The sequence below is a fragment of the Pelodiscus sinensis genome, chromosome 2 (genome assembly GCF_052426305.1).
Source record: "Pelodiscus sinensis isolate ZL-2025 chromosome 2, ASM5242630v1, whole genome shotgun sequence".
Classification (NCBI taxonomy): Eukaryota; Metazoa; Chordata; order Testudines; family Trionychidae; genus Pelodiscus; species Pelodiscus sinensis.
In genome coordinates, this window is record NC_143053.1 from 60,347,107 (window position 1) to 60,373,937 (window position 26,831).

Genomic DNA, 26,831 nt, shown 5'->3' on the forward strand with positions numbered 1-26,831 from the left:
GTACTGAACTGTTATTTTTGGCCTTTTCATTTCTTCAGTACAGAAAGTGTGGCCTAAATGAGACTTGACTTCATGAGTTCACATCCCAAGCTTATAAAAGTGCTTTTTAAAATGATTGTTGATTCAGTATTATGATGCAGGATGGCTTCTGAATATAATTCAGATATATTTGCTCTTACTCTATTTGTCCTTGAGATCTTTCTTAAAAAGTACTGGCACCTTTTAAAGACAGGAATACATGGACTAAAAACAAATTGTGGAACATGCAAGGTTTGAAAAAATTGTAAGACTGAGTAAATGGGCAAGACCCTTCTTTCCTTACTTATATGACTAAGTCAATTGACTTCAAAGACTCTGCTTGCATGATACATGTGAATAAGGACTGCAGAATCAGACTCCATATGGAGAAAGCAAAAAATCAGCACCTATTTTAACATTACATTCTGTCAAGTGATACAGAATAATAAGTGAGGGTTGATGTCATTCCACAACAAACACAAATATCATTCCAGTCTCCCATTACAGGAAACTTCTACCACCTTCAAAAGATAAAATAAACAGAACTAACAACTCAGAAAGCACAGGAAAGAAAGATAGAACACAACAACGTCATAAGCGTGGTACATTTTCTTTTAAAGATATGAATTAATATGTTACCTGGTGGACTCCTGCTTATATATGTCAATGATATTTTCCACTAATAGGTTTCTTTGGAGTCCATACACACCATGTCTGTCCAGAACCACTTCATGTCTGCAGGAGGGACAACGAAATCGACCACCTGATGCCACTGTGGTGCCTCCTCTTGTTGGCAGATATGGGTTAGAGGCCTGTTCTTGCCAAGCAGTAAAATTACAGGTGAATAGGGCCATGCATAACTTTTAAAAAAATACCATGGTTATTCTAATAATGGCCTTAATTTTCACCACATAAGGAACATATCAGGCCCCCTATTTCAGACCTGACTCAAAGCTCACTGAAGTCAGTGAGAATACTTTCAGGACTCCAATGATCTTGGGATCAGTCTCTTAAAGCAGTACTCTCCATTGATGTAAAAGAAACCCCGATGAAAGTCATGGCCCAAAGCCACTTCACTTAGTGCCTGCCAGCTAATAATATTGCAACAAGCTGTGCTAGAGATAAACATACCATTCTAGAGTGCTGGAACAAAAATGAATTTGAAACCAGATGCTTTTAAACATTTCCCCACTCTGATCAGGACCATACAGAGATTTAGGGGCCCCTGATCAAAATCTGAAAGTGATGCCCCCTCTCCCATCCTTCCAAAAAGTTATCAGGGAAACAAAAGTTTAAGGAGATGGGATGGGATGGGATGGGATGGGACCATGATCTTGTTCCTGTTTTCAGGCTCCAGGCCTGCTGGATTCCCTTAGGCCTGGTGCAATGGGTCCAATGGCAGTGGTGGCATCTGGATGTGTCCAGGCCAGGCAAATAGCTCCCTGTACTATCAGTGGTGGGCATCACACCTGAGTGGCACTGCCACCCTGGGCACCAGGTTACAATGCTCAGATTTGGCCTGGCCACCCATCCATCATTCTGGGGACTTCAGCAAACTCTCCTGTTTACCCATCCCCCAGCTGTAGGTGGCCCTGCCTCAGATAGATCTTCCTAGCACTACATGCTTGGAATAAAAAATTCAGTCTGAATAAAAATAAATGCAAGAAACAGGTCAAAATATAAAAGACAAGGGGGTAGATCCTCTGCTGATATAAGTTGTCTCTATATTTGGATACCATACATGTAAACACCATATGACAATGTAGAGCAGCAGAGGATCTTCCCCCACAAATCTCCAGGTGGAGAGAGCCAAATAGAGAAGTTTCCTGTCTAAGCTGAGCTTTTATTTATGCCTTTTTAAAAAAGTTGCAAATTCTAAATAGCAAATAAACAGTTTGTGTAAATTCTCCCCTCCCTTTTGCCTTGAGGAAATTATATATATACCTTCAAATCTTCATACTGAAATAAACTTACCTGGAAAATATCACTGGCACATTTTCTACATAGGTTATGCTGACAGGGAAGGATGACCACAGGTTTAGTAAACATCTCTAAACAAATGGGGCAAATAAGTTGTTTCTCCAAGTTATCCATGGTTTGCTGCTCTTTGGAAAAGGACTTATAATTCAAAGAAGTGCTCATCTCCTAGCTGTTCCAAGTTACATATGTCCAGAATATGTTGATCGGCTTCCCGGTTAGTTTCTTTGAAATAATTCCACGGCTTGTGTGATCAAATGTCCTTTGGATTTCTTTAACTGAAGGACATTAGTTAAAACAAAGAGCTGAAGGAAGCTGGAGCTGTTTTTAGCAGCACAACGTCACAAGTTGCCATTCTAACTTGTCCATATATGCAAGTGACATGAGGACAGATTCAGACAGGTGATGAGAAATCAACATTCCTGTCTCAGGGAGAGGAGGAGGCAGAGGAAAGGGAAAGGAGGAGTTGACAGTTGTCACTGACACATGGCAGCACTCACCCCCTTGGAGAAGCACAAGTGTTACTGAACAGGGAATGCAATCTGGTTCATTCTTATCTCTGCATCACAGTGAAAATTATAGGGCCTTGAATAACCCAATGTCGCTTTCTGGTGAAAAAAATAAAAGAATTTTATCATGAATAGTAATACAACCACCATTGTTTAGTTACTGTATATAATAAATATAATTTTAATAAACTGAAAAGTTACAACTTTAATAAACTCCAATAATATGACCTAAAAGTACCAATAAACTCAAAGCCTGAATTTCAGAAGTGTGGAGTATTCATGAATCTAATGTCAATAGGAGCTATGGATCAGCTTATTAGGCCCTAAAAGTGTAATAATAAAAAAAAAACTAATATAAAAATTCTTCTGACATTATAATTGCTTGCACTTCTGTAGTTAATTCAGAGTGACAATTTGGTTCATGCTTTTCATAGCAATTATAAAATTTCTGTTCTGGATTAAAAGCACAAAAGATATATGAAGATATTTCATTTTTATTAGCGGGGGATCTGTGATAATTGTGCATGCTTTCCATACCTATAGTATAACCCAAATATATTAAAGCTTTGGACATTGCTGTGTTCCTGTTTATTAGACACATGGATCCTTCAGAAGTTGGCACTTGTTCTACAGTTATTTTTAAAATTACAATTTCCCAGATAATTTCTGGCATGTGGTGCCTGATCTCAGGGCAAAGCCATCTGTGTTTCTATTTGCCAATAATTTATCACACAACTATACAAGCAATACATATTCCATCTACCAATCTAAGCCCAGTCCTCACATTATACTGTAAGGAATTGCAGTGTCTGCTTTCATACTGTACATGTAATTTGACTTCAGTGTTATTTGACTGCAAGACTAATTAGTGCTATACAGAATAATTGATCAGTAATGTACCTTATATATGGCCTTGTTGTTTACAACAGGTAATGTTCATAAAGCGTTTTGAATAGGAAAAGTGATATACATATGCTCAATGCTATTAAAAAAGCCTGTGTATTCAGTGAAAAGATGGACCTAAATTCAACAGTGAAGCATTTAGTTTTCATGAAACACCAATGCGACAGTCTGGAAATTCTGCAATAGATTCTGGTGAATTAAAAAAAAATTGAGGTTTTTGCTGACATACATATGCAAATGAGTAATATACTTTATAGGCAAAATAAAAGAATCACATTAAATTCAATGTATTTTAGTCAGATGTTGATTTTCAAGGTGAAATCAATGGAGCCAGGATTACATCCAAAATGTATAACTAAATCAGAGCCCTCATTCACAAAAGAATGTTACACCAGTTTCATTAAATCACTTTCAGATCACACCGTTAATGAAACTGGTGCAACTTTCTTGTGCCTTAAAAGTTGTTAGGGAGAAGTTGTTTTGGCAGCTGAATTGGGGACAGCTGAGAGTTTTGGCACCAGGCAGGGGACAGTGGAAAGGGAGGTTTCTGGCAATAGGGAGGAGATGCATCTCTTTTGCGCAGAAATGACTGTAAGGCAGCATTTCTCAAACTGTGGGCCCCGACCCCGCAGGGGGCCGCGAGCAACTTAGAGAGGGGTTGTGAGCAACTGAGAGGGGGGTCATGGTATCACGAGTTTGAGAATCCCTGCTATAAGGGCTTCTCTTCACTACATGATAGAGTGACAGGACAGTGATTGATCCATCAGAAGCTGATTTATCACATCTGCTTAGATGCAATAAATCAAGCTCTGAACACTCTCTGGTGGATTCCAGTATTCCACCAGGATGTGAAAAGTAGGTGGAGTCAACAGGAGAACAGCCCCTGCTGACATTACCATAGCTGAAGGTGCATATCTTAGATCAAAAGAAGGGGGAGGGACGCAGTATAGAATAGGCCTTAGTGTCGATAGAAGTTTGAACACCTCATTCCCTCTCCCCCAGCTCTCATAGAATCATAGAATAATAGGACTGGAAGGGACCTCAAGCGGTCATCGAGTCCAGCCCCCCGCCCTCAAGGCAGGACCAAGCTCCGTCTACACCATCCCTGACAGATGTCTATCTAACCTGTTCTTAAATATCTCCAGAGAGGGAGATTCCACCACCTCCCTTGGCAATTTATTCCAATATTTGACCACCCTGACAGTTAGGAATTTTTTCCTAATGTCCAATCTAAACCTCCCCTGCTGCACTTTAAGCCCATTACTCCTTGTCCTGTCCTCAGAAACCAAGAGGAACAAATTTTCTCCTTCCTCCTTCTGACACCCTTTTAGATATTTGAAAACCGCTATCATGTCCCCCCTTAATCTTCTTTTTTCCAAACTAAACAAGCCCAGTTCATGAAGCCTGGCTTCATAGGTCATGTTCTCTAAACCTTTAATCATTCTTGTCGCTCTTCTCTGTACCCTTTCCAATTTCTCCACATCTTTCTTGAAATGTGGCGTCCAGAACTGGACACAGTACTCCAGCTGAGGCCTAACTAGTGCAGAGTAGAGCGGAAGAATGACTTCACGAGTTTTGTTTACAACACACCTGTTGATACAACCTAGAATCATATTTTCTTTTTTTGCAACAGCATCACACTGTTGACTCATATTCAACTTGTGGTCCACTATGACCCCTAGATTCCTTTCCGCCATGCTCCTTCCTAGACAGTCACTTCCCATCTTGTATGTATGGAACTGATTGTTCCTTCCTAAGTGGAGCACTTTGCATTTCTCTTTATTAAACTTCATCCTGTTTACCTCTGACCATTTCTCTAACTTGCTAAGGTCATTTTGAATTATGTCCCTATCCTCCAAAGAAGTTGCAACCCCACCCAGTTTGGTATCATCTGCAAACTTAATAAGCGTACTCTCTATCCCAATATCTACATCATTGATGAAGATATTGAACAGTACGGGTCCCAAAACAGACCCTTGAGGAACTCCACTTGTTATCCCTTTCTAGCAGGATTTAGAACCGTTAACAACAACTCTCTGACTACGGTTATCCAGCCAATTATGCACCCACCTTATCGTGGCCCTATCTAAGTTATATTTGCCTAGTTTATCAATAAGAATATCATGCGAGACCGTATCAAATGCCTTACTAAAGTCTAGGTGTATGACATCCACCGCTTCTCCCTTATCCACAAGGCTCGTTATCTTATCAAAGAAAGCTATCAGATTAGTTTGGCATGACTTGTTCTTCACAAACCCATGCTGGCTATTACCTATCACTTTATTAACTTCCAAGTGTTTGCATATGATTTCCTTAATTACCTGCTCCATTATCTTCCCTGGGACAGAAGTTAAACTGACCGGTCTGTAGTTTCCTGGGTTGTTCTTATTCCCCTTTTTATAGATGGGCACAATATTTGCCCTTTTCCAGTCTTCTGGAATCTCCCCTGTCTGCCATGATTTTTCAAAGATCATAGCTAAAGGCTCAGATACCTCCTCTATCAGCTCCTTGAGTATCCTGGGATGCATTTCATCAGGACCTGGTGACTTGCTGACATCTAACTTTCCTAAGTGATTTTTAACTTGTTCATTTTTAACTTTCCTAAGTGATTTTTAACTCTCAACCAGCAGTTGCTTCTGTAACCCTCCCTACCACTGCAGGCTAGCTTTAAACTCAGTAAGGAAAGGGGAGAGAAGGAATTTTTACTTTTCCCAAATGACTCAGCATGCACTTTTAGTATACGAAGGCAGAAGATGATGACAGAAGTTGAATAATGCAAAGTATTGATATACTAAAATGTTTGTACACAGAGGCCAAGAATCACGCAAGCTAAACTGGAAGGGCTACAAAATGATGGAGACTATGATGCAGTGGCCATAACCAGAATTTGGTGGAATGTCAGAATAGATGGGTATAATGGAGGCAGCCAAGATTGAGAGGGAAGAAAAGGTGTTCTGTGTAGAAACATTTATACTGCCAATAAACTGCAGAAGAGAGTAGGGGTGGAATTATTTAAGTAGAAACTCACTGAAGAAGGAGACGAGGGTCATAGGAGCCTTTTGTTAATAGTCATTAGAATCATGATAAGGAGATTATCAGGCCTTGTTTACACTAGGAATAACTCAACTTAAGTTATACTACTACTGCTATGTGAATAACATAACTGAAGTCAACATGACTTAGGTTTACATACTGTGGTGTGTACACAGTGGTGCATAGATAGGAGATGATCTTTAGTCAACTTCCCTTACTCATCCCAGGGAACTAGAGTCTGGGAGTCGACCAAAGAGCACTCTGCCACTCATTTAGTGGGTCTTCACTTCGATGGCAGCAGTCAGTCTCCCCAGTAGTGAAGAGAAGCCTTCAGCAATGGCGGAAAGAAGAACAGGGCTGTTCTTCTGCAGTAGGAGTGTGAGGGAACCTAAATATCACACACTACACCAACTGTAGTATGGTGCAATGGTATGATAATAATTAGCTGGAGTCAGTAATACTATAGCAGAGAGGAGACTTTGAGGGGAAAAAGTATGAGGGCTTCCCATAGGGTGAACAGTGAGTACAGTAGACGGGTAGCCCTCTACCAAACAGAGTAAATACAGCACAAATATCCTCAGAGGCATTCTTAACTAAACAAATTACTCTTACGCTGCCAAAAAACCTTGCAAAGGACCTCCACTCAAAAAGCACAGAAGCATAAATATAGTAAAACCCGGCCGTGGCCAGAGTGGGAGCTGTAAAGAAGAGCACGGAAGGAAGGCAACAAAAGCCCGCTCCTTCGAGCCGGAGTTGAACCAGCGACCTAAGGATAGCCAGGAAAGGAAGCCTACAGTCCTCCGCTCTACCAGCTGAGCTATCGAAGGAAAGCAGGTGGGACGGGCCGCCCGAGTGACTCAAGGGATCGGGGAGGCAGACGCGCCACTGGCACTAACTGCTAAGTACAGGCTTGCCGGTGCCCCGCCCCCTCACAGCAGGAAGACGCACACAGCTGCCCGGCTTGCTGGCCAAGCTCCCTCCTCTACCCACCCTTCAAAGAGCCTACGGGAAGCCCGCACGCGCGTGCCCCTCCAAGCCTCCCCAACAGCCACCGCACGCGGACAACGCCGCAAGGGAAGAACGCAACGCCGGGCCCACGACGTTACCCCTGCCTGCTAGCCGGGAGCCTCAGCCTCCCGCTCACCCGCAAGGGACCCCGGCTCGTCTCCACACCCCGCAGCGCACCGCTGGCAGCCCGGCCCCGATTCCCACCCACGATACGGACGAAGGGGCAACGGAAAACAACGCCCCACGCCGGAGCCTCCTGCCTGGCTAGAAAGGGGCCTTTTCAGCCATGACCTTTGCGCAGTCCATTTCCCTTCGCCTTCCTCTAGGACTGACACATTCCGCCTGACTCGGCCTCCCCCGTCCACCTCAGGAAGAACACACGCCAAGAGCCTCGCAAAGTTAAGAATTCCTGCGCGGGAAGCTGCAGCTTTCGCTCCCTCGGGACAAAAGGCTCCCCCCGAAGCGCTCCTTTCTGCCCGGGCGCAAACGGACGGGGCGCAGGCGAGCCAGGGCCGCTTGGAGGATGCGGGCGTCGATCCCGCTGCCTCTCGCATGCGAAGCGAGCGCTCTACCCTTTGAGCTAATCCCCCGTGCCCGGAGGGGGTCCTCTCCCACGCCCCCTCATCCCAACACACCGCGAAAACCCTCCGGGGCGTTCTTGACTCCACTAAAAAAAATTACCCTTACGCTGCCACAGCACCTCGCGAAGGACCTCCACTCCGCAAGGAAGCGGGACACAGGAAACTACGCAACTCCACTCTCTGTAGACTTTAAACAAAATACGCCTTTCCAGAGACCAGCACACAAACTCACGCACGCCTCTGCCCTGGTCGCCCGCGCATGCCTCACGCCTCAGCCCATGACCAGAGAAAGAGCGAAAGCGGCAAAGCGAAGGGGACGAGCCGCCTCCCTGCCCGCCAATTCGGCGCACGGGACGACGACTCCGAAGTTTCGCGGACTCTACCGAGGGCCCGGCGGCTCCTTTTCAGGAATTCCGCCAGGTCGGGCTTCTGGCTCTCCTCCGCCTGAAGGCTTTTACACGCCCTGTGCGATCACGCTCGCCTAAAGAAAGGCCAGCTCCACAAACGTGATGGACAAAAGCCCCAAGAGCGAAAGGAATGGCCCCGCTCCCTCCTGCTACTCCACTGACCCAGCTCCGAGGGAGGGAGGACGGACCGAGAGAGGGAAAGCCACCCGCTGCTCCAACCTGGAGCGGAACAGCCCGCCGCCAGCGGCGCACGCAGTAGGTTCACCCCAAGGGACAAGGGACTCTCAGCGACCGCAGGGCCTTTTCTTCTCCCCTCTACCTCGCCCTCCTCCTTTGCCACCGGAAACTACGTCCTCCCCGGCACGTCTGCCCCATGGCGAAAAGCCCCAAAGACAGCTTGGCGACTTCGCCACGGACAGGCTATTTTACGGCGAAGGCGCCCCGCCGCGAGGGTGCTAAATGCTGCCCGTGGAGCCTGAGACCCATAGCTAGGTGCCTGCGCAGCGTGGGCGGGAGGATGAAGAAAAAGGAACTCTGGCGAGAAAGTAAGCCGGCGTGGTAGGTGAAAGCGGCGGCAAGTGGTGCTTTCACGGCCGCGGAGGCACGAATGGAGTAAAACCCGGCCGTGGCCAGAGTGGGAGCTGTAAAGAAGAGCACGGAAGGAAGGCAACAAAAGCCCGCTCCTTCGAGCCGGAGTTGAACCAGCGACCTAAGGATAGCCAGGAAAGGAAGCCTACAGTCCTCCGCTCTACCAGCTGAGCTATCGAAGGAAAGCAGGCGGGACGGGCCGCCCGAGTGACTCAAGGGATCGGGGAGGCAGACGCGCCACTGGCACTAACTGCTAAGTACAGGCTTGCCGGTGCCCCGCCCCCTCACAGCAGGAAGACGCACACAGCTGCCCGGCTTGCTGGCCAAGCTCCCTCCTCTACCCACCCTTCAAAGAGCCTACGGGAAGCCCGCACGCGCGTGCCCCTCCAAGCCTCCCCAACAGCCACCGCACGCGGACAACGCCGCAAGGGAAGAACGCAACGCCGGGCCCACGACGTTACCCCTGCCTGCTAGCCGGGAGCCTCAGCCTCCCGCTCACCCGCAAGGGACCCCGGCTCGTCTCCACACCCCGCAGCGCACCGCTGGCAGCCCGGCCCCGATTCCCACCCACGATACGGACGAAGGGGCAACGGAAAACAACGCCCCACGCCGGAGCCTCCTGCCTGGCTAGAAAGGGGCCTTTTCAGCCATGACCTTTGCGCAGTCCATTTCCCTTCGCCTTCCTCTAGGACTGACACATTCCGCCTGACTCGGCCTCCCCCGTCCACCTCAGGAAGAACACACGCCAAGAGCCTCGCAAAGTTAAGAATTCCTGCGCGGGAAGCTGCAGCTTTCGCTCCCTCGGGACAAAAGGCTCCCCCCGAAGCGCTCCTTTCTGCCCGGGCGCAAACGGACGGGGCGCAGGCGAGCCAGGGCCGCTTGGAGGATGCGGGCGTCGATCCCGCTGCCTCTCGCATGCGAAGCGAGCGCTCTACCCTTTGAGCTAATCCCCCGTGCCCGGAGGGGGTCCTCTCCCACGCCCCCTCATCCCAACACACCGCGAAAACCCTCCGGGGCGTTCTTGACTCCACTAAAAAAAATTACCCTTACGCTGCCACAGCACCTCGCGAAGGACCTCCACTCCGCAAGGAAGCGGGACACAGGAAACTACGCAACTCCACTCTCTGTAGACTTTAAACAAAATACGCCTTTCCAGAGACCAGCACACAAACTCACGCACGCCTCTGCCCTGGTCGCCCGCGCATGCCTCACGCCTCAGCCCATGACCAGAGAAAGAGCGAAAGCGGCAAAGCGAAGGGGACGAGCCGCCTCCCTGCCCGCCAATTCGGCGCACGGGACGACGACTCCGAAGTTTCGCGGACTCTACCGAGGGCCCGGCGGCTCCTTTTCAGGAATTCCGCCAGGTCGGGCTTCTGGCTCTCCTCCGCCTGAAGGCTTTTACACGCCCTGTGCGATCACGCTCGCCTAAAGAAAGGCCAGCTCCACAAACGTGATGGACAAAAGCCCCAAGAGCGAAAGGAATGGCCCCGCTCCCTCCTGCTACTCCACTGACCCAGCTCCGAGGGAGGGAGGACGGACCGAGAGAGGGAAAGCCACCCGCTGCTCCAACCTGGAGCGGAACAGCCCGCCGCCAGCGGCGCACGCAGTAGGTTCACCCCAAGGGACAAGGGACTCTCAGCGACCGCAGGGCCTTTTCTTCTCCCCTCTACCTCGCCCTCCTCCTTTGCCACCGGAAACTACGTCCTCCCCGGCACGTCTGCCCCATGGCGAAAAGCCCCAAAGACAGCTTGGCGACTTCGCCACGGACAGGCTATTTTACGGCGAAGGCGCCCCGCCGCGAGGGTGCTAAATGCTGCCCGTGGAGCCTGAGACCCATAGCTAGGTGCCTGCGCAGCGTGGGCGGGAGGATGAAGAAAAAGGAACTCTGGCGAGAAAGTAAGCCGGCGTGGTAGGTGAAAGCGGCGGCAAGCGGTGCTTTCACGGCCGCGGAGGCACGAATGGAGTAAAACCCGGCCGTGGCCAGAGCGGGAGCTGTAAAGAAGAGCACGGAAGGAAGGCAACAAAAGCCCGCTCCTTCGAGCCGGAGTTGAACCAGCGACCTAAGGATAGCCAGGAAAGGAAGCCTACAGTCCTCCGCTCTACCAGCTGAGCTATCGAAGGAAAGCAGGCGGGACGGGCCGCCCGAGTGACTCAAGGGATCGGGGAGGCAGACGCGCCACTGGCACTAACTGCTAAGTACGGGCTTGCCGGTGCCCCGCCCCCTCACAGCAGGCAGACGCACACAGCTGCCCGGCTTCCTGGCCAAGCTCCCTCCTCTACCCACCCTTCAAAGAGCCTACGGGAAGCCCGCACGCGCGTGCCCCTCCAAGCCTCCCCAACAGCCACCGCACGCGGACAACGCCGCAAGGGAAGAACGCAACGCCGGGCCCACGACGTTACCACTGCCTGCTAGCCGGGAGCCTCAGCCTCCCGCTCACCCGCAAGGGACCCCGGCTCGTCTCCACACCCCGCAGCGCACCGCTGGCAGCCCGGCCCCGATTCCCACCCACGATACGGACGAAGGGGCAACGGAAAACAACGCCCCACGCCGGAGCCTCCTGCCTGGCTAGAAAGGGGCCTTTTCAGCCATGACCTTTGCGCAGTCCATTTCCCTTCGCCTTCCTCTAGGACCGACACATTCCGCCTGACTCGGCCTCCCCCGTCCACCTCAGGAAGAACACACGCCAAGAGCCTCGCCAAGTTAAGAATTCCTGCGCGGGAAGCTGCAGCTTTCGCTCCCTCGGGACAAAAGGCTCCCCCCGAAGCCGCGAGCGCTCCTTTCTGCCCGGGCGCAAACGGACGGGGGGCGGGCGAGCCAGGGCCGCTTGGAGGATGCGGGCGTCGATCCCGCTGCCTCTCGCATGCGAAGCGAGCACTCTACCCTTTGAGCTAATCCCCCGTGCCCGGAGGGGCCCTCTCCCACGCCCCCTCATCCCAACACACCGCGAAAACCCTCCGGGGCGTTCTTGACTCCACTAAACAAAATTACCCTTACGCTGCCACAGCACCTCGCGAAGGACCTCCACTCCGCAAGGAAGCGGGACACAGGAAACTACGCAACTCCACTCTCTGTAGACTTTAAACAAAATACGCCTTTCCAGAGACCAGCACACAAACTCACGCACGCCTCTGCCCTGATCGCCCGCGCATGCCTCACGCCTTGGCCCATGACCAGAGAAAGAGCGAAAGCGGCAAAGCGAAGGGGACGAGCCGCCTCCCTGCCCGCCAATTCGGCGCACGGGACGACGACTCCGAAGTTTCGCGGACTCTACCGAGGGCCCGGCGGCTCCTTTTCAGGAATTCCGCCAGGTCGGGCTTCTGGCTCTCCTCCGCCTGAAGGCTTTTACACGCCCTGTGCGATCACGCTCGCCTAAAGAAAGGCCAGCTCCACAAACGTGATGGACAAAAGCCCCAAGAGCGAAAGGAATGGCCCCGCTCCCTCCTGCTACTCCACTGACCCAGCTCCGAGGGAGGGAGGACGGACCGAGAGAGGGAAAGCCACCCGCTGCTCCAACCTGGAGCGGAATAGCCCGCCGCCAGCGGCGCACGCAGTAGGTTCACCCCAAGGGACAAGGGACTCTCAGCGACCGCAGGGCCTTTTCTTCTCCCCTCTACCTCGCCCTCCTCCTTTGCCACCGGAAACTACGTCCTCCCCGGCACGTCTGCCCCATGGCGAAAAGCCCCAAAGACAGCTTGGCGACTTCGCCACGGACAGGCTATTTTACGGCGAAGGCGCCCCGCCGCGAGGGTGCTAAATGCTGCCCGTGGAGCCTGAGACCCATAGCTAGGTGCCTGCGCAGCGTGGGCGGGAGGATGAAGAAAAAGGAACTCTGGCGAGAAAGTAAGCCGGCGTGGTAGGTGAAAGCGGCGGCAAGTGGTGCTTTCACGGCCGCGGAGGCACGAATGGAGTAAAACCCGGCCGTGGCCAGAGCGGGAGCTGTAAAGAAGAGCACGGAAGGAAGGCAACAAAAGCCCGCTCCTTCGAGCCGGAGTTGAACCAGCGACCTAAGGATAGCCAGGAAAGGAAGCCTACAGTCCTCTGCTCTACCAGCTGAGCTATCGAAGGAAAGCATGCGGGACGGGCCGCCCGAGTGACTCAAGGGATCGGGGAGGCAGACGCGCCACTGGCACTAACTGCTAAGTACGGGCTTGCCGGTGCCCCGCCCCCTCACAGCAGGAAGACGCACACAGCTGCCCGGCTTGCTGGCCAAGCTCCCTCCTCTACCCACCCTTCAAAGAGCCTACGGGAAGCCCGCACGCGCGTGCCCCTCCAAGCCTCCCCAACAGCCACCGCACGCGGACAACGCCGCAAGGGAAGAACGCAACGCCGGGCCCACGACGTTACCCCTGCCTGCTAGCCGGGAGCCTCAGCCTCCCGCTCACCCGCAAGGGACCCCGGCTCGTCTCCACACCCCGCAGCGCACCGCTGGCAGCCCGGCCCCGATTCCCACCCACGATACGGACGAAGGGGCAACGGAAAACAACGCCCCACGCCGGAGCCTCCTGCCTGGCTAGAAAGGGGCCTTTTCAGCCATGACCTTTGCGCAGTCCATTTCCCTTCGCCTTCCTCTAGGACCGACACATTCCGCCTGACTCGGCCTCCCCCGTCCACCTCAGGAAGAACACACGCCAAGAGCCTCGCCAAGTTAAGAATTCCTGCGCGGGAAGCTGCAGCTTTCGCTCCCTCGGGACAAAAGGCTCCCCCTGAAGCCGCGAGCGCTCCTTTCTGCCCGGGCGCAAACGGACGGGGCGCGGGCGAGCCAGGGCCGCTTGGAGGATGCGGGTGTCGATCCCGCTGCCTCTCGCATGCGAAGCGAGCGCTCTACCCTTTGAGCTAATCCCCCGTGCCCGGAGGGGCCCTCTCCCACGCCCCCTCATCCCAACACACCGCGAAAACCCTCCGGGGCGTTCTTGACTCCACTAAAAAAAATTACCCTTACGCTGCCACAGCACCTCGCGAAGGACCTCCACTCCCCAAGGAAGCGGGACACAGGAAACTACGCAACTCCACTCTCTGTAGACTTTAAACAAAATACGCCTTTCCAGAGACCAGCACACAAACTCACGCACGCCTCTGCCCTGATCGCCCGCGCATGCCTCACGCCTCGGCCCATGACCAGAGAAAGAGCGAAAGCGGCAAAGCGAAGGGGACGAGCCGCCTCCCTGCCCGCCAATTCGGCGCACGGGACGACGACTCCGAAGTTTCGCGGACTCTACCGAGGGCCCGGCGGCTCCTTTTCAGGAATTCCGCCAGGTCGGGCTTCTGGCTCTCCTCCGCCTGAAGGCTTTTACACGCCCTGTGCGATCACGCTCGCCTAAAGAAAGGCCAGCTCCACAAACGTGATGGACAAAAGCCCCAAGAGCGAAAGGAATGGCCCCGCTCCCTCCTGCTACTCCACTGACCCAGCTCCGAGGGAGGGAGGACGGACCGAGAGAGGGAAAGCCACCCTGGAGCGGAATAGCCCGCCGCCAGCGGCGCACGCAGTAGGTTCACCCCAAGGGACAAGGGACTCTCAGCGACCGCAGGGCCTTTTCTTCTCCCCTCTACCTCGCCCTCCTCCTTTGCCACCGGAAACTACGTCCTCCCCGGCACGTCTGCCCCATGGCGAAAAGCCCCAAAGACAGCTTGGCGACTTCGCCACGGACAGGCTATTTTACGGCGAAGGCGCCCCGCCGCGAGGGTGCTAAATGCTGCCCGTGGAGCCTGAGACCCATAGCTAGGTGCCTGCGCAGCGTGGGCGGGAGGATGAAGAAAAAGGAACTCTGGCGAGAAAGTAAGCCGGCGTGGTAGGTGAAAGCGGCGGCAAGTGGTGCTTTCACGGCCGCGGAGGCACGAATGGAGTAAAACCCGGCCGTGGCCAGAGTGGGAGCTGTAAAGAAGAGCACGGAAGGAAGGCAACAAAAGCCCGCTCCTTCGAGCCGGAGTTGAACCAGCGACCTAAGGATAGCCAGGAAAGGAAGCCTACAGTCCTCCGCTCTACCAGCTGAGCTATCGAAGGAAAGCAGGTGGGACGGGCCGCCCGAGTGACTCAAGGGATCGGGGAGGCAGACGCGCCACTGGCACTAACTGCTAAGTACGGGCTTGCCGGTGCCCCGCCCCCTCACAGCAGGCAGACGCACACAGCTGCCCGGCTTGCTGGCCAAGCTCCCTCCTCTACCCACCCTTCAAAGAGCCTACGGGAAGCCCGCACGCGCGTGCCCCTCCAAGCCTCCCCAACAGCCACCGCACGCGGACAACGCCGCAAGGGAAGAACGCAACGCCGGGCCCACGACGTTACCCCTGCCTGCTAGCCGGGAGCCTCAGCCTCCCGCTCACCCGCAAGGGACCCCGGCTCGTCTCCACACCCTGCAGCGCACCGCTGGCAGCCCGGCCCCGATTCCCACCCACGATACGGACGAAGGGGCAACGGAAAACAACGCCCCACGCCGGAGCCTCCTGCCTGGCTAGAAAGGGGCCTTTTCAGCCATGACCTTTGCGCAGTCCATTTCCCTTCGCCTTCCTCTAGGACTGACACATTCCGCCTGACTCGGCCTCCCCCGTCCACCTCAGGAAGAACACACGCCAAGAGCCTCGCCAAGTTAAGAATTCCTGCGCGGGAAGCTGCAGCTTTCGCTCCCTCGGGACAAAAGGCTCCCCCCGAAGCCGCGAGCGCTCCTTTCTGCCCGGGCGCAAACGGACGGGGCGCGGGCGAGCCAGGGCCGCTTGGAGGATGCGGGTGTCGATCCCGCTGCCTCTCGCATGCGAAGCGAGCGCTCTACCCTTTGAGCTAATCCCCCGTGCCCAGAGGGGCCCTCTCCCACGCCCCCTCATCCCAACACACCGCGAAAACCCTCCGGGGCGTTCTTGACTCCACTAAAAAAAATTACCCTTACGCTGCCACAGCACCTCGCGAAGGACCTCCACTCCGCAAGGAAGCGGGACACAGGAAACTACGCAACTCCACTCTCTGTAGACTTTAAACAAAATACGCCTTTCCAGAGACCAGCACACAAACTCACGCACGCCTCTGCCCTGATCGCCCGCGCATGCCTCACGCCTCGGCCCATGACCAGAGAAAGAGCGAAAGCGGCAAAGCGAAGGGGACGAGCCGCCTCCCTGCCCGCCAATTCGGCGCACGGGACGACGACTCCGAAGTTTCGCGGACTCTACCGAGGGCCCGGCGGCTCCTTTTCAGGAATTCCGCCAGGTCGGGCTTCTGGCTCTCCTCCGCCTGAAGGCTTTTACACGCCCTGTGCGATCACGCTCGCCTAAAGAAAGGCCAGCTCCACAAACGTGATGGACAAAAGCCCCAAGAGCGAAAGGAATGGCCCCGCTCCCTCCTGCTACTCCACTGACCCAGCTCCGAGGGAGGGAGGACGGACCGAGAGAGGGAAAGCCACCCTGGAGCGGAATAGCCCGCCGCCAGCGGCGCACGCAGTAGGTTCACCCCAAGGGACAAGGGACTCTCAGCGACCGCAGGGCCTTTTCTTCTCCCCTCTACCTCGCCCTCCTCCTTTGCCACCGGAAACTACGTCCTCCCCGGCACGTCTGCCCCATGGCGAAAAGCCCCAAAGACAGCTTGGCGACTTCGCCACGGACAGGCTATTTTACGGCGAAGGCGCCCCGCCGCGAGGGTGCTAAATGCTGCCCGTGGAGCCTGAGACCCATAGCTAGGTGCCTGCGCAGCGTGGGCGGGAGGATGAAGAAAAAGGAACTCTGGCGAGAAAGTAAGCCGGCGTGGTAGGTGAAAGCGGCGGCAAGTGGTGCTTTCACGGCCGCGGAGGCACGAATGGAGTAAAACCCGGCCGTGGCCAGAGCGGGAGCTGTAAAGAAGAGCACGGAAGGAAGGCAACAAAAGCCCGCTCCTTCGAGCCGGAGTTGAACCAGCGACCTAAGGATAGCCAGGAAAGGAAGCCTACAGTCCTCCGCTCTACCAGCTGAGCTATCGAAGGAAAGCAGGTGGAATGGGCCGCCCGAGTGACTCAAGGGATCGGGGAGGCAGACGCGCCACTGGCACTAACTGCTAAGTACGGGCTTGCCGGTGCCCCGCCCCCTCACAGCAGGCAGACGCACACAGCTGCCCGGCTTGCTGGCCAAGCTCCCTCCTCTACCCACCCTTCAAAGACCCTACGGGAAGCCCGCACGCGCGTGCCCCTCCAAGCCTCCCCAACAGCCACCGCACGCGGACAACGCCGCAAGGGAAGAACGCAACGCCGGGCCCACGACGTTACCCCTGCCTGCTAGCCGGGAGCCTCAGCCTCCCGCTCACCCGCAAGGGACCCCGGCTCGTCTCCACACCCCGCAGCGCACCGCTGGCAGCCCGGCCCCGATTCCCACCCACGATACGGACGAAGGGGCAACGGAAAACAACGCCCCACGCCGGAGCCTCCTGCCTGGCTAGAAAGGGGCCTTTTCAGCCATGACCTTTGCGCAGTCCATTTCCCTTCGCCTTCCTCTAGGACCGACACATTCCGCCTGACTCGGCCTCCCCCGTCCACCTCAGGAAGAACACACGCCAAGAGCCTCGCCAAGTTAAGAATTCCTGCGCGGGAAGCTGCAGCTTTCGCTCCCTCGGGACAAAAGGCTCCCCCCGAAGCCGCGAGCGCTCCTTTCTGCCCGGGCGCAAACGGACGGGGCGCGGGCGAGCCAGGGCCGCTTGGAGGATGCGGGTGTCGATCCCGCTGCCTCTCGCATGCGAAGCAAGCGCTCTACCCTTTGAGCTAATCCCCCGTGCCCGGAGGGGCCCTCTCCCACGCCCCCTCATCCCAACACACCGCGAAAACCCTCCGGGGCGTTCTTGACTCCACTAAAAAAAATTACCCTTACGCTGCCACAGCACCTCGCGAAGGACCTCCACTCCGCAAGGAAGCGGGACACAGGAAACTACGCAACTCCACTCTCTGTAGACTTTAAACAAAATACGCCTTTCCAGAGACCAGCACACAAACTCACGCACGCCTCTGCCCTGATCGCCCGCGCATGCCTCACGCCTCGGCCCATGACCAGAGAAAGAGCGAAAGCGGCAAAGCGAAGGGGACGAGCCGCCTCCCTGCCCGCCAATTTGGCGCACGGGACGACGACTCCGAAGTTTCGCGGACTCTACCGAGGGCCCGGCGGCTCCTTTTCAGGAATTCCGCCAGGTCGGGCTTCTGGCTCTCCTCCGCCTGAAGGCTTTTACACGCCCTGTGCGATCACGCTCGCCTAAAGAAAGGCCAGCTCCACAAACGTGATGGACAAAAGCCCCAAAAGCGAAAGGAATGGCCCCGCTCCCTCCTGCTACTCCACTGACCCAGCTCCGAGGGAGGGAGGACGGACCGAGAGAGGGAAAGCCACCCTGGAGCGGAATAGCCCGCCGCCAGCGGCGCACGCAGTAGGTTCACCCCAAGGGACAAGGGACTCTCAGCGACCGCAGGGCCTTTTCTTCTCCCCTCTACCTCGCCCTCCTCCTTTGCCACCGGAAACTACGTCCTCCCCGGCACGTCTGCCCCATGGCGAAAAGCCCCAAAGACAGCTTGGCGACTTCGCCACGGACAGGCTATTTTACGGCGAAGGCGCCCCGCCGCGAGGGTGCTAAATGCTGCCCGTGGAGCCTGAGACCCATAGCTAGGTGCCTGCGCAGCGTGGGCGGGAGGATGAAGAAAAAGGAACTCTGGCGAGAAAGTAAGCCGGCGTGGTAGGTGAAAGCGGCGGCAAGTGGTGCTTTCACGGCCGCGGAGGCACGAATGGAGTAAAACCCGGCCGTGGCCAGAGCGGGAGCTGTAAAGAAGAGCACGGAAGGAAGGCAACAAAAGCCCGCTCCTTCGAGCCGGAGTTGAACCAGCGACCTAAGGATAGCCAGGAAAGGAAGCCTACAGTCCTCCGCTCTACCAGCTGAGCTATCGAAGGAAAGCAGGCGGGACGGGCCGCCCGAGTGACTCAAGGGATCGGGGAGGCAGACGCGCCACTGGCACTAACTGCTAAGTACGGGCTTGCCGGTGCCCCGCCCCCTCACAGCAGGCAGACGCACACAGCTGCCCGGCTTGCTGGCCAAGCTCCCTCCTCTACCCACCCTTCAAAGAGCCTACGGGAAGCCCGCACGCGCGTGCCCCTCCAAGCCTCTCCAACAGCCACCGCACGCGGACAACGCCGCAAGGGAAGAACGCAACGCCGGGCCCACGACGTTACCCCTGCCTGCTAGCCGGGAGCCTCAGCCTCCCGCTCACCCGCAAGGGACCCCGGCTCGTCTCCACACCCTGCAGCGCACCGCTGGCAGCCCGGCCCCGATTCCCACCCACGATACGGACGAAGGGGCAACGGAAAACAACGCCCCACGCCGGAGCCTCCTGCCTGGCTAGAAAGGGGCCTTTTCAGCCATGACCTTTGCGCAGTCCATTTCCCTTCGCCTTCCTCTAGGACCGACACATTCCGCCTGACTCGGCCTCCCCCGTCCACCTCAGGAAGAACACACGCCAAGAGCCTCGCCAAGTTAAGAATTCCTGCGCGGGAAGCTGCAGCTTTCGCTCCCTCGGGACAAAAGGCTCCCCCCGAAGCCGCGAGCGCTCCTTTCTGCCCGGGCGCAAACGGACGGGGCGCGGGCGAGCCAGGGCCGCTTGGAGGATGCGGGTGTCGATCCCGCTGCCTCTCGCATGCGAAGCGAGCGCTCTACCCTTTGAGCTAATCCCCCGTGCCCGGAGGGGCCCTCTCCCACGCCCCCTCATCCCAACACACCGCGAAAACCCTCCGGGGCGTTCTTGACTCCACTAAAAAAAATTACCCTTACGCTGCCACAGCACCTCGCGAAGGACCTCCACTCCGCAAGGAAGCGGGACACAGGAAACTACGCAACTCCACTCTCTGTAGACTTTAAACAAAATACGCCTTTCCAGAGACCAGCACACAAACTCACGCACGCCTCTGCCCTGATCGCCCGCGCATGCCTCACGCCTCGGCCCATGACCAGAGAAAGAGCGAAAGCGGCAAAGCGAAGGGGACGAGCCGCCTCCCTGCCCGCCAATTCGGCGCACGGGACGACGACTCCGAAGTTTCGCGGACTCTACCGAGGGCCCGGCGGCTCCTTTTCAGGAATTCCGCCAGGTCGGGCTTCTGGCTCTCCTCCGCCTGAAGGCTTTTACACGCCCTGTGCGATCACGCTCGCCTAAAGAAAGGCCAGCTCCACAAACGTGATGGACAAAAGCCCTAAGAGCGAAAGGAATGGCCCCGCTCCCTCCTGCTACTCCACTGACCCAGCTCCGAGGGAGGGAGGACGGACCGAGAGAGGGAAAGCCACCCGCTGCTCCAACCTGGAGCGGAATAGCCCGCCGCCAGCGGCGCACGCAGTAGGTTCACCCCAAGGGACAAGGGACTCTCAGCGACCGCAGGGCCTTTTCTTCTCCCCTCTACCTCGCCCTCCTCCTTTGCCACCGGAAACTACGTCCTCCCCGGCACGTCTGCCCCATGGCGAAAAGCCCCAAAGACAGCTTGGCGACTTCGCCACGGACAGGCTATTTTACGGCGAAGGCGCCCCGCCGCGAGGGTGCTAAATGCTGCCCGTGGAGCCTGAGACCCATAGCTAGGTGCCTGCGCAGCGTGGGCGGGAGGATGAAGAAAAAGGAACTCTGGCGAGAAAGTAAGCCGGCGTGGTAGGTGAAAGCGGCGGCAAGTGGTGCTTTCACGGCCGCGGAGGCACGAATGGAGTAAAACCCGGCCGTGGCCAGAGCGGGAGCTGTAAAGAAGAGCACGGAAGGAAGGCAACAAAAGCCCGCTCCTTCGAGCCGGAGTTGAACCAGCGACCTAAGGATAGCCAGGAAAGGAAGCCTACAGTCCTCCGCTCTACCAGCTGAGCTATCGAAGGAAAGCAGGCGGGACGGGCCGCCCGAGTGACTCAAGGGATCGGGGAGGCAGACGCGCCACTGGCACTAACTGCTAAGTACGGGCTTGCCGGTGCCCCGCCCCCTCACAGCAGGCAGACGCACACAGCTGCCCGGCTTGCTGGCCAAGCTCCCTCCTCTACCCACCCTTCAAAGAGCCTACGGGAAGCCCGCACGCGCGTGCCCCTCCAAGCCTCCCCAACAGCCACCGCACGCGGACAACGCCGCAAGGGAAGAACGCAACGCCGGGCCCACGACGTTACCCCTGCCTGCTAGCCGGGAGCCTCAGCCTCCCGCTCACCCGCAAGGGACCCCGGCTCGTCTCCACACCCCGCAGCGCACCGCTGGCAGCCCGGCCCCGATTCCCACCCACGATACGGACGAAGGGGCAACGGAAAACAACGCCCCACGCCGGAGCCTCCTGCCTGGCTAGAAAGGGGCCTTTTCAGCCATGACCTTTGCGCAGTCCATTTCCCTTCGCCTTCCTCTAGGACTGACACATTCCGCCTGACTCGGCCTCCCCCGTCCACCTCAGGAAGAACACACGCCAAGAGCCTCGCAAAGTTAAGAATTCCTGCGCGGGAAGCTGCAGCTTTCGCTCCCTCGGGACAAAAGGCTCCCCCCGAAGCCGCGAGCGCTCCTTTCTGCCCGGGCGCAAACGGACGGGGCGCGGGCGAGCCAGGGCCGCTTGGAGGATGCGGGCGTCGATCCCGCTGCCTCTCGCATGCGAAGCGAGCGCTCTACCCTTTGAGCTAATCCCCCGTGCCCGGAGGGGCCCTCTCCCACGCCCCCTCATCCCAACACACCGCGAAAACCCTCCGGGGCGTTCTTGACTCCACTAAAAAAAAATTACCCTTACGCTGCCACAGCACCTCGCGAAGGACCTCCACTCCGCAAGGAAGCGGGACACAGGAAACTACGCAACTCCACTCTCTGTAGACTTTAAACAAAATACGCCTTTCCAGAGACCAGCACACAAACTCACGCACGCCTCTGCCCTGATCGCCCGCGCATGCCTCACGCCTCAGCCCATGACCAGAGAAAGAGCGAAAGCGGCAAAGCGAAGGGGACGAGCCGCCTCCCTGCCCGCCAATTCGGCGCACGGGACGACGACTCCGAAGTTTCGCGGACTCTACCGAGGGCCCGGCGGCTCCTTTTCAGGAATTCCGCCAGGTCGGGCTTCTGGCTCTCCTCCGCCTGAAGGCTTTTACACGCCCTGTGCGATCACGCTCGCCTAAAGAAAGGCCAGCTCCACAAACGTGATGGACAAAAGCCCCAAAAGCGAAAGGAATGGCCCCGCTCCCTCCTGCTACTCCACTGACCCAGCTCCGAGGGAGGGAGGACGGACCGAGAGAGGGAAAGCCACCCGCTGCTCCAACCTGGAGCGGAATAGCCCGCCGCCAGCGGCGCACGCAGTAGGTTCACCCCAAGGGACAAGGGACTCTCAGCGACCGCAGGGCCTTTTCTTCTCCCCTCTACCTCGCCCTCCTCCTTTGCCACCGGAAACTACGTCCTCCCCGGCACGTCTGCCCCATGGCGAAAAGCCCCAAAGACAGCTTGGCGACTTCGCCACGGACAGGCTATTTTACGGCGAAGGCGCCCCGCCGCCAGGGTGCTAAATGCTGCCCGTGGAGCCTGAGACCCATAGCTAGGTGCCTGCGCAGCGTGGGCGGGAGGATGAAGAAAAAGGAACTCTGGCGAGAAAGTAAGCCGGCGTGGTAGGTGAAAGCGGCGGCAAGTGGTGCTTTCACGGCCGCGGAGGCACGAATGGAGTAAAACCCGGCCGTGGCCAGAGTGGGAGCTGTAAAGAAGAGCACGGAAGGAAGGCAACAAAAGCCCGCTCCTTCGAGCCGGAGTTGAACCAGCGACCTAAGGATAGCCAGGAAAGGAAGCCTACAGTCCTCCGCTCTACCAGCTGAGCTATCGAAGGAAAGCAGGCGGGACGGGCCGCCCGAGTGACTCAAGGGATCGGGGAGGCAGACGCGCCACTGGCACTAACTGCTAAGTACAGGCTTGCCGGTGCCCCGCCCCCTCACAGCAGGAAGACGCACGCAGCTGCCCGGCTTGCTGGCCAAGCTCCCTCCTCTACCCACCCTTCAAAGAGCCTACGGGAAGCCCGCACGCGCGTGCCCCTCCAAGCCTCCCCAACAGCCACCGCACGCGGACAACGCCGCAAGGGAAGAACGCAACGCCGGGCCCACGACGTTACCCCTGCCTGCTAGCCGGGAGCCTCAGCCTCCCGCTCACCCGCAAGGGAGCCCGGCTCGTCTCCACACCCCGCAGCGCACCGCTGGCAGCCCGGCCCCGATTCCCACCCACGATACGGACGAAGGGGCAACGGAAAACAACGCCCCACGCCGGAGCCTCCTGCCTGGCTAGAAAGGGGCCTTTTCAGCCATGACCTTTGCGCAGTCCATTTCCCTTCGCCTTCCTCTAGGACTGACACATTCCGCCTGACTCGGCCTCCCCCGTCCACCTCAGGAAGAACACACGCCAAGAGCCTCGCAAAGTTAAGAATTCCTGCGCGGGAAGCTGCAGCTTTCGCTCCCTCGGGACAAAAGGCTCCCCCCGAAGCCGCGAGCGCTCCTTTCTGCCCGGGCGCAAACGGACGGGGCGCGGGCGAGCCAGGGCCGCTTGGAGGATGCGGGCGTCGATCCCGCTGCCTCTCGCATGCGAAGCGAGCGCTCTACCCTTTGAGCTAATCCCCCGTGCCCGGAGGGGCCCTCTCCCACGCCCCCTCATCCCAACACACCGCGAAAACCCTCCGGGGCGTTCTTGACTCCACTAAAAAAAATTACCCTTACGCTGCCACAGCACCTCGCGAAGGACCTCCACTCCGCAAGGAAGCGGGACACAGGAAACTACGCAACTCCACTCTCTGTAGACTTTAAACAAAATACGCCTTTCCAGAGACCAGCACACAAACTCACGCACGCCTCTGCCCTGATCGCCCGCGCATGCCTCACGCCTCAGCCCATGACCAGAGAAAGAGCGAAAGCGGCAAAGCGAAGGGGACGAGCCGCCTCCCTGCCCGCCAATTCGGCGCACGGGACGACGACTCCGAAGTTTCGCGGACTCTACCGAGGGCCCGGCAGCTCCTTTTCAGGAATTCCGCCAGGTCGGGCTTCTGGCTCTCCTCCGCCTGAAGGCTTTTACACGCCCTGTGCGATCACGCTCGCCTAAAGAAAGGCCAGCTCCACAAACGTGATGGACAAAAGCCCCAAAAGCGAAAGGAATGGCCCCGCTCCCTCCTGCTACTCCACTGACCCAGCTCCGAGGGAGGGAGGACGGACCGAGAGAGGGAAAGCCACCCGCTGCTCCAACCTGGAGCGGAATAGCCCGCCGCCAGCGGCGCACGCAGTAGGTTCACCCCAAGGGACAAGGGACTCTCAGCGACCGCAGGGCCTTTTCTTCTCCCCTCTACCTCGCCCTCCTCCTTTGCCACCGGAAACTACGTCCTCCCCGGCACGTCTGCCCCATGGCGAAAAGCCCCAAAGACAGCTTGGCGACTTCGCCACGGACAGGCTATTTTACGGCGAAGGCGCCCCGCCGCCAGGGTGCTAAATGCTGCCCGTGGAGCCTGAGACCCATAGCTAGGTGCCTGCGCAGCGTGGGCGGGAGGATGAAGAAAAAGGAACTCTGGCGAGAAAGTAAGCCGGCGTGGTAGGTGAAAGCGGCGGCAAGTGGTGCTTTCACGGCCGCGGAGGCACGAATGGAGTAAAACCCGGCCGTGGCCAGAGTGGGAGCTGTAAAGAAGAGCACGGAAGGAAGGCAACAAAAGCCCGCTCCTTCGAGCCGGAGTTGAACCAGCGACCTAAGGATAGCCAGGAAAGGAAGCCTACAGTCCTCCGCTCTACCAGCTGAGCTATCGAAGGAAAGCAGGCGGGACGGGCCGCCCGAGTGACTCAAGGGATCGGGGAGGCAGACGCGCCACTGGCACTAACTGCTAAGTACAGGCTTGCCGGTGCCCCGCCCCCTCACAGCAGGAAGACGCACGCAGCTGCCCGGCTTGCTGGCCAAGCTCCCTCCTCTACCCACCCTTCAAAGAGCCTACGGGAAGCCCGCACGCGCGTGCCCCTCCAAGCCTCCCCAACAGCCACCGCACGCGGACAACGCCGCAAGGGAAGAACGCAACGCCGGGCCCACGACGTTACCCCTGCCTGCTAGCCGGGAGCCTCAGCCTCCCGCTCACCCGCAAGGGAGCCCGGCTCGTCTCCACACCCCGCAGCGCACCGCTGGCAGCCCGGCCCCGATTCCCACCCACGATACGGACGAAGGGGCAACGGAAAACAACGCCCCACGCCGGAGCCTCCTGCCTGGCTAGAAAGGGGCCTTTTCAGCCATGACCTTTGCGCAGTCCATTTCCCTTCGCCTTCCTCTAGGACTGACACATTCCGCCTGACTCGGCCTCCCCCGTCCACCTCAGGAAGAACACACGCCAAGAGCCTCGCAAAGTTAAGAATTCCTGCGCGGGAAGCTGCAGCTTTCGCTCCCTCGGGACAAAAGGCTCCCCCCGAAGCCGCGAGCGCTCCTTTCTGCCCGGGCGCAAACGGACGGGGCGCGGGCGAGCCAGGGCCGCTTGGAGGATGCGGGCGTCGATCCCGCTGCCTCTCGCATGCGAAGCGAGCGCTCTACCCTTTGAGCTAATCCCCCGTGCCCGGAGGGGCCCTCTCCCACGCCCCCTCATCCCAACACACCGCGAAAACCCTCCGGGGCGTTCTTGACTCCACTAAAAAAAAATTACCCTTACGCTGCCACAGCACCTCGCGAAGGACCTCCACTCCGCAAGGAAGCGGGACACAGGAAACTACGCAACTCCACTCTCTGTAGACTTTAAACAAAATACGCCTTTCCAGAGACCAGCACACAAACTCACGCACGCCTCTGCCCTGATCGCCCGCGCATGCCTCACGCCTCAGCCCATGACCAGAGAAAGAGCGAAAGCGGCAAAGCGAAGGGGACGAGCCGCCTCCCTGCCCGCCAATTCGGCGCACGGGACGACGACTCCGAAGTTTCGCGGACTCTACCGAGGGCCCGGCAGCTCCTTTTCAGGAATTCCGCCAGGTCGGGCTTCTGGCTCTCCTCCGCCTGAAGGCTTTTACACGCCCTGTGCGATCACGCTCGCCTAAAGAAAGGCCAGCTCCACAAACGTGATGGACAAAAGCCCCAAAAGCGAAAGGAATGGCCCCGCTCCCTCCTGCTACTCCACTGACCCAGCTCCGAGGGAGGGAGGACGGACCGAGAGAGGGAAAGCCACCCGCTGCTCCAACCTGGAGCGGAATAGCCCGCCGCCAGCGGCGCACGCAGTAGGTTCACCCCAAGGGACAAGGGACTCTCAGCGACCGCAGGGCCTTTTCTTCTCCCCTCTACCTCGCCCTCCTCCTTTGCCACCGGAAACTACGTCCTCCCCGGCACGTCTGCCCCATGGCGAAAAGCCCCAAAGACAGCTTGGCGACTTCGCCACGGACAGGCTATTTTACGGCGAAGGCGCCCCGCCGCCAGGGTGCTAAATGCTGCCCGTGGAGCCTGAGACCCATAGCTAGGTGCCTGCGCAGCGTGGGCGGGAGGATGAAGAAAAAGGAACTCTGGCGAGAAAGTAAGCCGGCGTGGTAGGTGAAAGCGGCGGCAAGTGGTGCTTTCACGGCCGCGGAGGCACGAATGGAGTAAAACCCGGCCGTGGCCAGAGTGGGAGCTGTAAAGAAGAGCACGGAAGGAAGGCAACAAAAGCCCGCTCCTTCGAGCCGGAGTTGAACCAGCGACCTAAGGATAGCCAGGAAAGGAAGCCTACAGTCCTCCGCTCTACCAGCTGAGCTATCGAAGGAAAGCAGGCGGGACGGGCCGCCCGAGTGACTCAAGGGATCGGGGAGGCAGACGCGCCACTGGCACTAACTGCTAAGTACAGGCTTGCCGGTGCCCCGCCCCCTCACAGCAGGAAGACGCACGCAGCTGCCCGGCTTGCTGGCCAAGCTCCCTCCTCTACC

General features: G+C 57.2%; 1 protein-coding gene and 14 non-coding genes across 17 annotated transcripts in view; all 15 read right to left on the reverse strand.

Moving 5' to 3' along the window:
• TRIM55 (tripartite motif containing 55) overlaps positions 1–2,365 on the reverse strand; it is a 57,263-nt gene extending 54,898 nt beyond the window's left edge. The window contains exons 1-2 of one of the 3 annotated variants that reach the window (XM_006131462.5): positions 1,993–2,365; positions 658–830 (exon numbers count right to left, since the gene is read on the reverse strand). In XM_006131462.5, the coding sequence (XP_006131524.2) occupies positions 658–830; positions 1,993–2,160 (341 nt within the window). In that variant the 5' untranslated portion in view covers positions 2,161–2,365. The remainder of the gene's footprint in view (positions 1–657; positions 831–1,992) is intronic. The other 2 variants (XM_006131461.5, XM_006131463.5) reach the window with 2 other exon arrangements.
• Positions 2,366–7,178: 4,813 nt separating this feature from the next.
• Positions 7,179–7,267, reverse strand: TRNAY-GUA (transfer RNA tyrosine (anticodon GUA)). The gene is given in 2 exon segments: positions 7,179–7,214; positions 7,231–7,267. It is a non-coding gene; the product is annotated as a tRNA-Tyr (tRNA).
• Positions 7,268–9,117: 1,850 nt separating this feature from the next.
• On the reverse strand, positions 9,118–9,206 carry TRNAY-GUA (transfer RNA tyrosine (anticodon GUA)). The gene is given in 2 exon segments: positions 9,118–9,153; positions 9,170–9,206. It is a non-coding gene; the product is annotated as a tRNA-Tyr (tRNA).
• Positions 9,207–11,056: 1,850 nt separating this feature from the next.
• On the reverse strand, positions 11,057–11,145 carry TRNAY-GUA (transfer RNA tyrosine (anticodon GUA)). Its single transcript is given in 2 exon segments — positions 11,057–11,092; positions 11,109–11,145. It is a non-coding gene; the product is annotated as a tRNA-Tyr (tRNA).
• Positions 11,146–13,001: 1,856 nt separating this feature from the next.
• On the reverse strand, positions 13,002–13,090 carry TRNAY-GUA (transfer RNA tyrosine (anticodon GUA)). Its single transcript is given in 2 exon segments — positions 13,002–13,037; positions 13,054–13,090. It is a non-coding gene; the product is annotated as a tRNA-Tyr (tRNA).
• Positions 13,091–13,795: 705 nt separating this feature from the next.
• On the reverse strand, positions 13,796–13,868 carry TRNAA-CGC (transfer RNA alanine (anticodon CGC)). The gene has a single exon. It is a non-coding gene; the product is annotated as a tRNA-Ala (tRNA).
• A 1,066-nt stretch (positions 13,869–14,934) lies between these two features.
• On the reverse strand, positions 14,935–15,023 carry TRNAY-GUA (transfer RNA tyrosine (anticodon GUA)). Its single transcript is given in 2 exon segments — positions 14,935–14,970; positions 14,987–15,023. It is a non-coding gene; the product is annotated as a tRNA-Tyr (tRNA).
• Positions 15,024–15,728: 705 nt separating this feature from the next.
• Positions 15,729–15,801, reverse strand: TRNAA-CGC (transfer RNA alanine (anticodon CGC)). Its single transcript has one exon. It is a non-coding gene; the product is annotated as a tRNA-Ala (tRNA).
• A 1,066-nt stretch (positions 15,802–16,867) lies between these two features.
• Positions 16,868–16,956, reverse strand: TRNAY-GUA (transfer RNA tyrosine (anticodon GUA)). The gene is given in 2 exon segments: positions 16,868–16,903; positions 16,920–16,956. It is a non-coding gene; the product is annotated as a tRNA-Tyr (tRNA).
• A 1,844-nt stretch (positions 16,957–18,800) lies between these two features.
• On the reverse strand, positions 18,801–18,889 carry TRNAY-GUA (transfer RNA tyrosine (anticodon GUA)). Its single transcript is given in 2 exon segments — positions 18,801–18,836; positions 18,853–18,889. It is a non-coding gene; the product is annotated as a tRNA-Tyr (tRNA).
• Positions 18,890–19,594: 705 nt separating this feature from the next.
• TRNAA-CGC (transfer RNA alanine (anticodon CGC)) lies at positions 19,595–19,667 on the reverse strand. The gene has a single exon. It is a non-coding gene; the product is annotated as a tRNA-Ala (tRNA).
• A 1,078-nt stretch (positions 19,668–20,745) lies between these two features.
• Positions 20,746–20,834, reverse strand: TRNAY-GUA (transfer RNA tyrosine (anticodon GUA)). Its single transcript is given in 2 exon segments — positions 20,746–20,781; positions 20,798–20,834. It is a non-coding gene; the product is annotated as a tRNA-Tyr (tRNA).
• Positions 20,835–22,691: 1,857 nt separating this feature from the next.
• TRNAY-GUA (transfer RNA tyrosine (anticodon GUA)) lies at positions 22,692–22,780 on the reverse strand. The gene is given in 2 exon segments: positions 22,692–22,727; positions 22,744–22,780. It is a non-coding gene; the product is annotated as a tRNA-Tyr (tRNA).
• Positions 22,781–24,636: 1,856 nt separating this feature from the next.
• On the reverse strand, positions 24,637–24,725 carry TRNAY-GUA (transfer RNA tyrosine (anticodon GUA)). Its single transcript is given in 2 exon segments — positions 24,637–24,672; positions 24,689–24,725. It is a non-coding gene; the product is annotated as a tRNA-Tyr (tRNA).
• Positions 24,726–26,582: 1,857 nt separating this feature from the next.
• On the reverse strand, positions 26,583–26,671 carry TRNAY-GUA (transfer RNA tyrosine (anticodon GUA)). Its single transcript is given in 2 exon segments — positions 26,583–26,618; positions 26,635–26,671. It is a non-coding gene; the product is annotated as a tRNA-Tyr (tRNA).
• Positions 26,672–26,831: the final 160 nt, after the last annotated feature.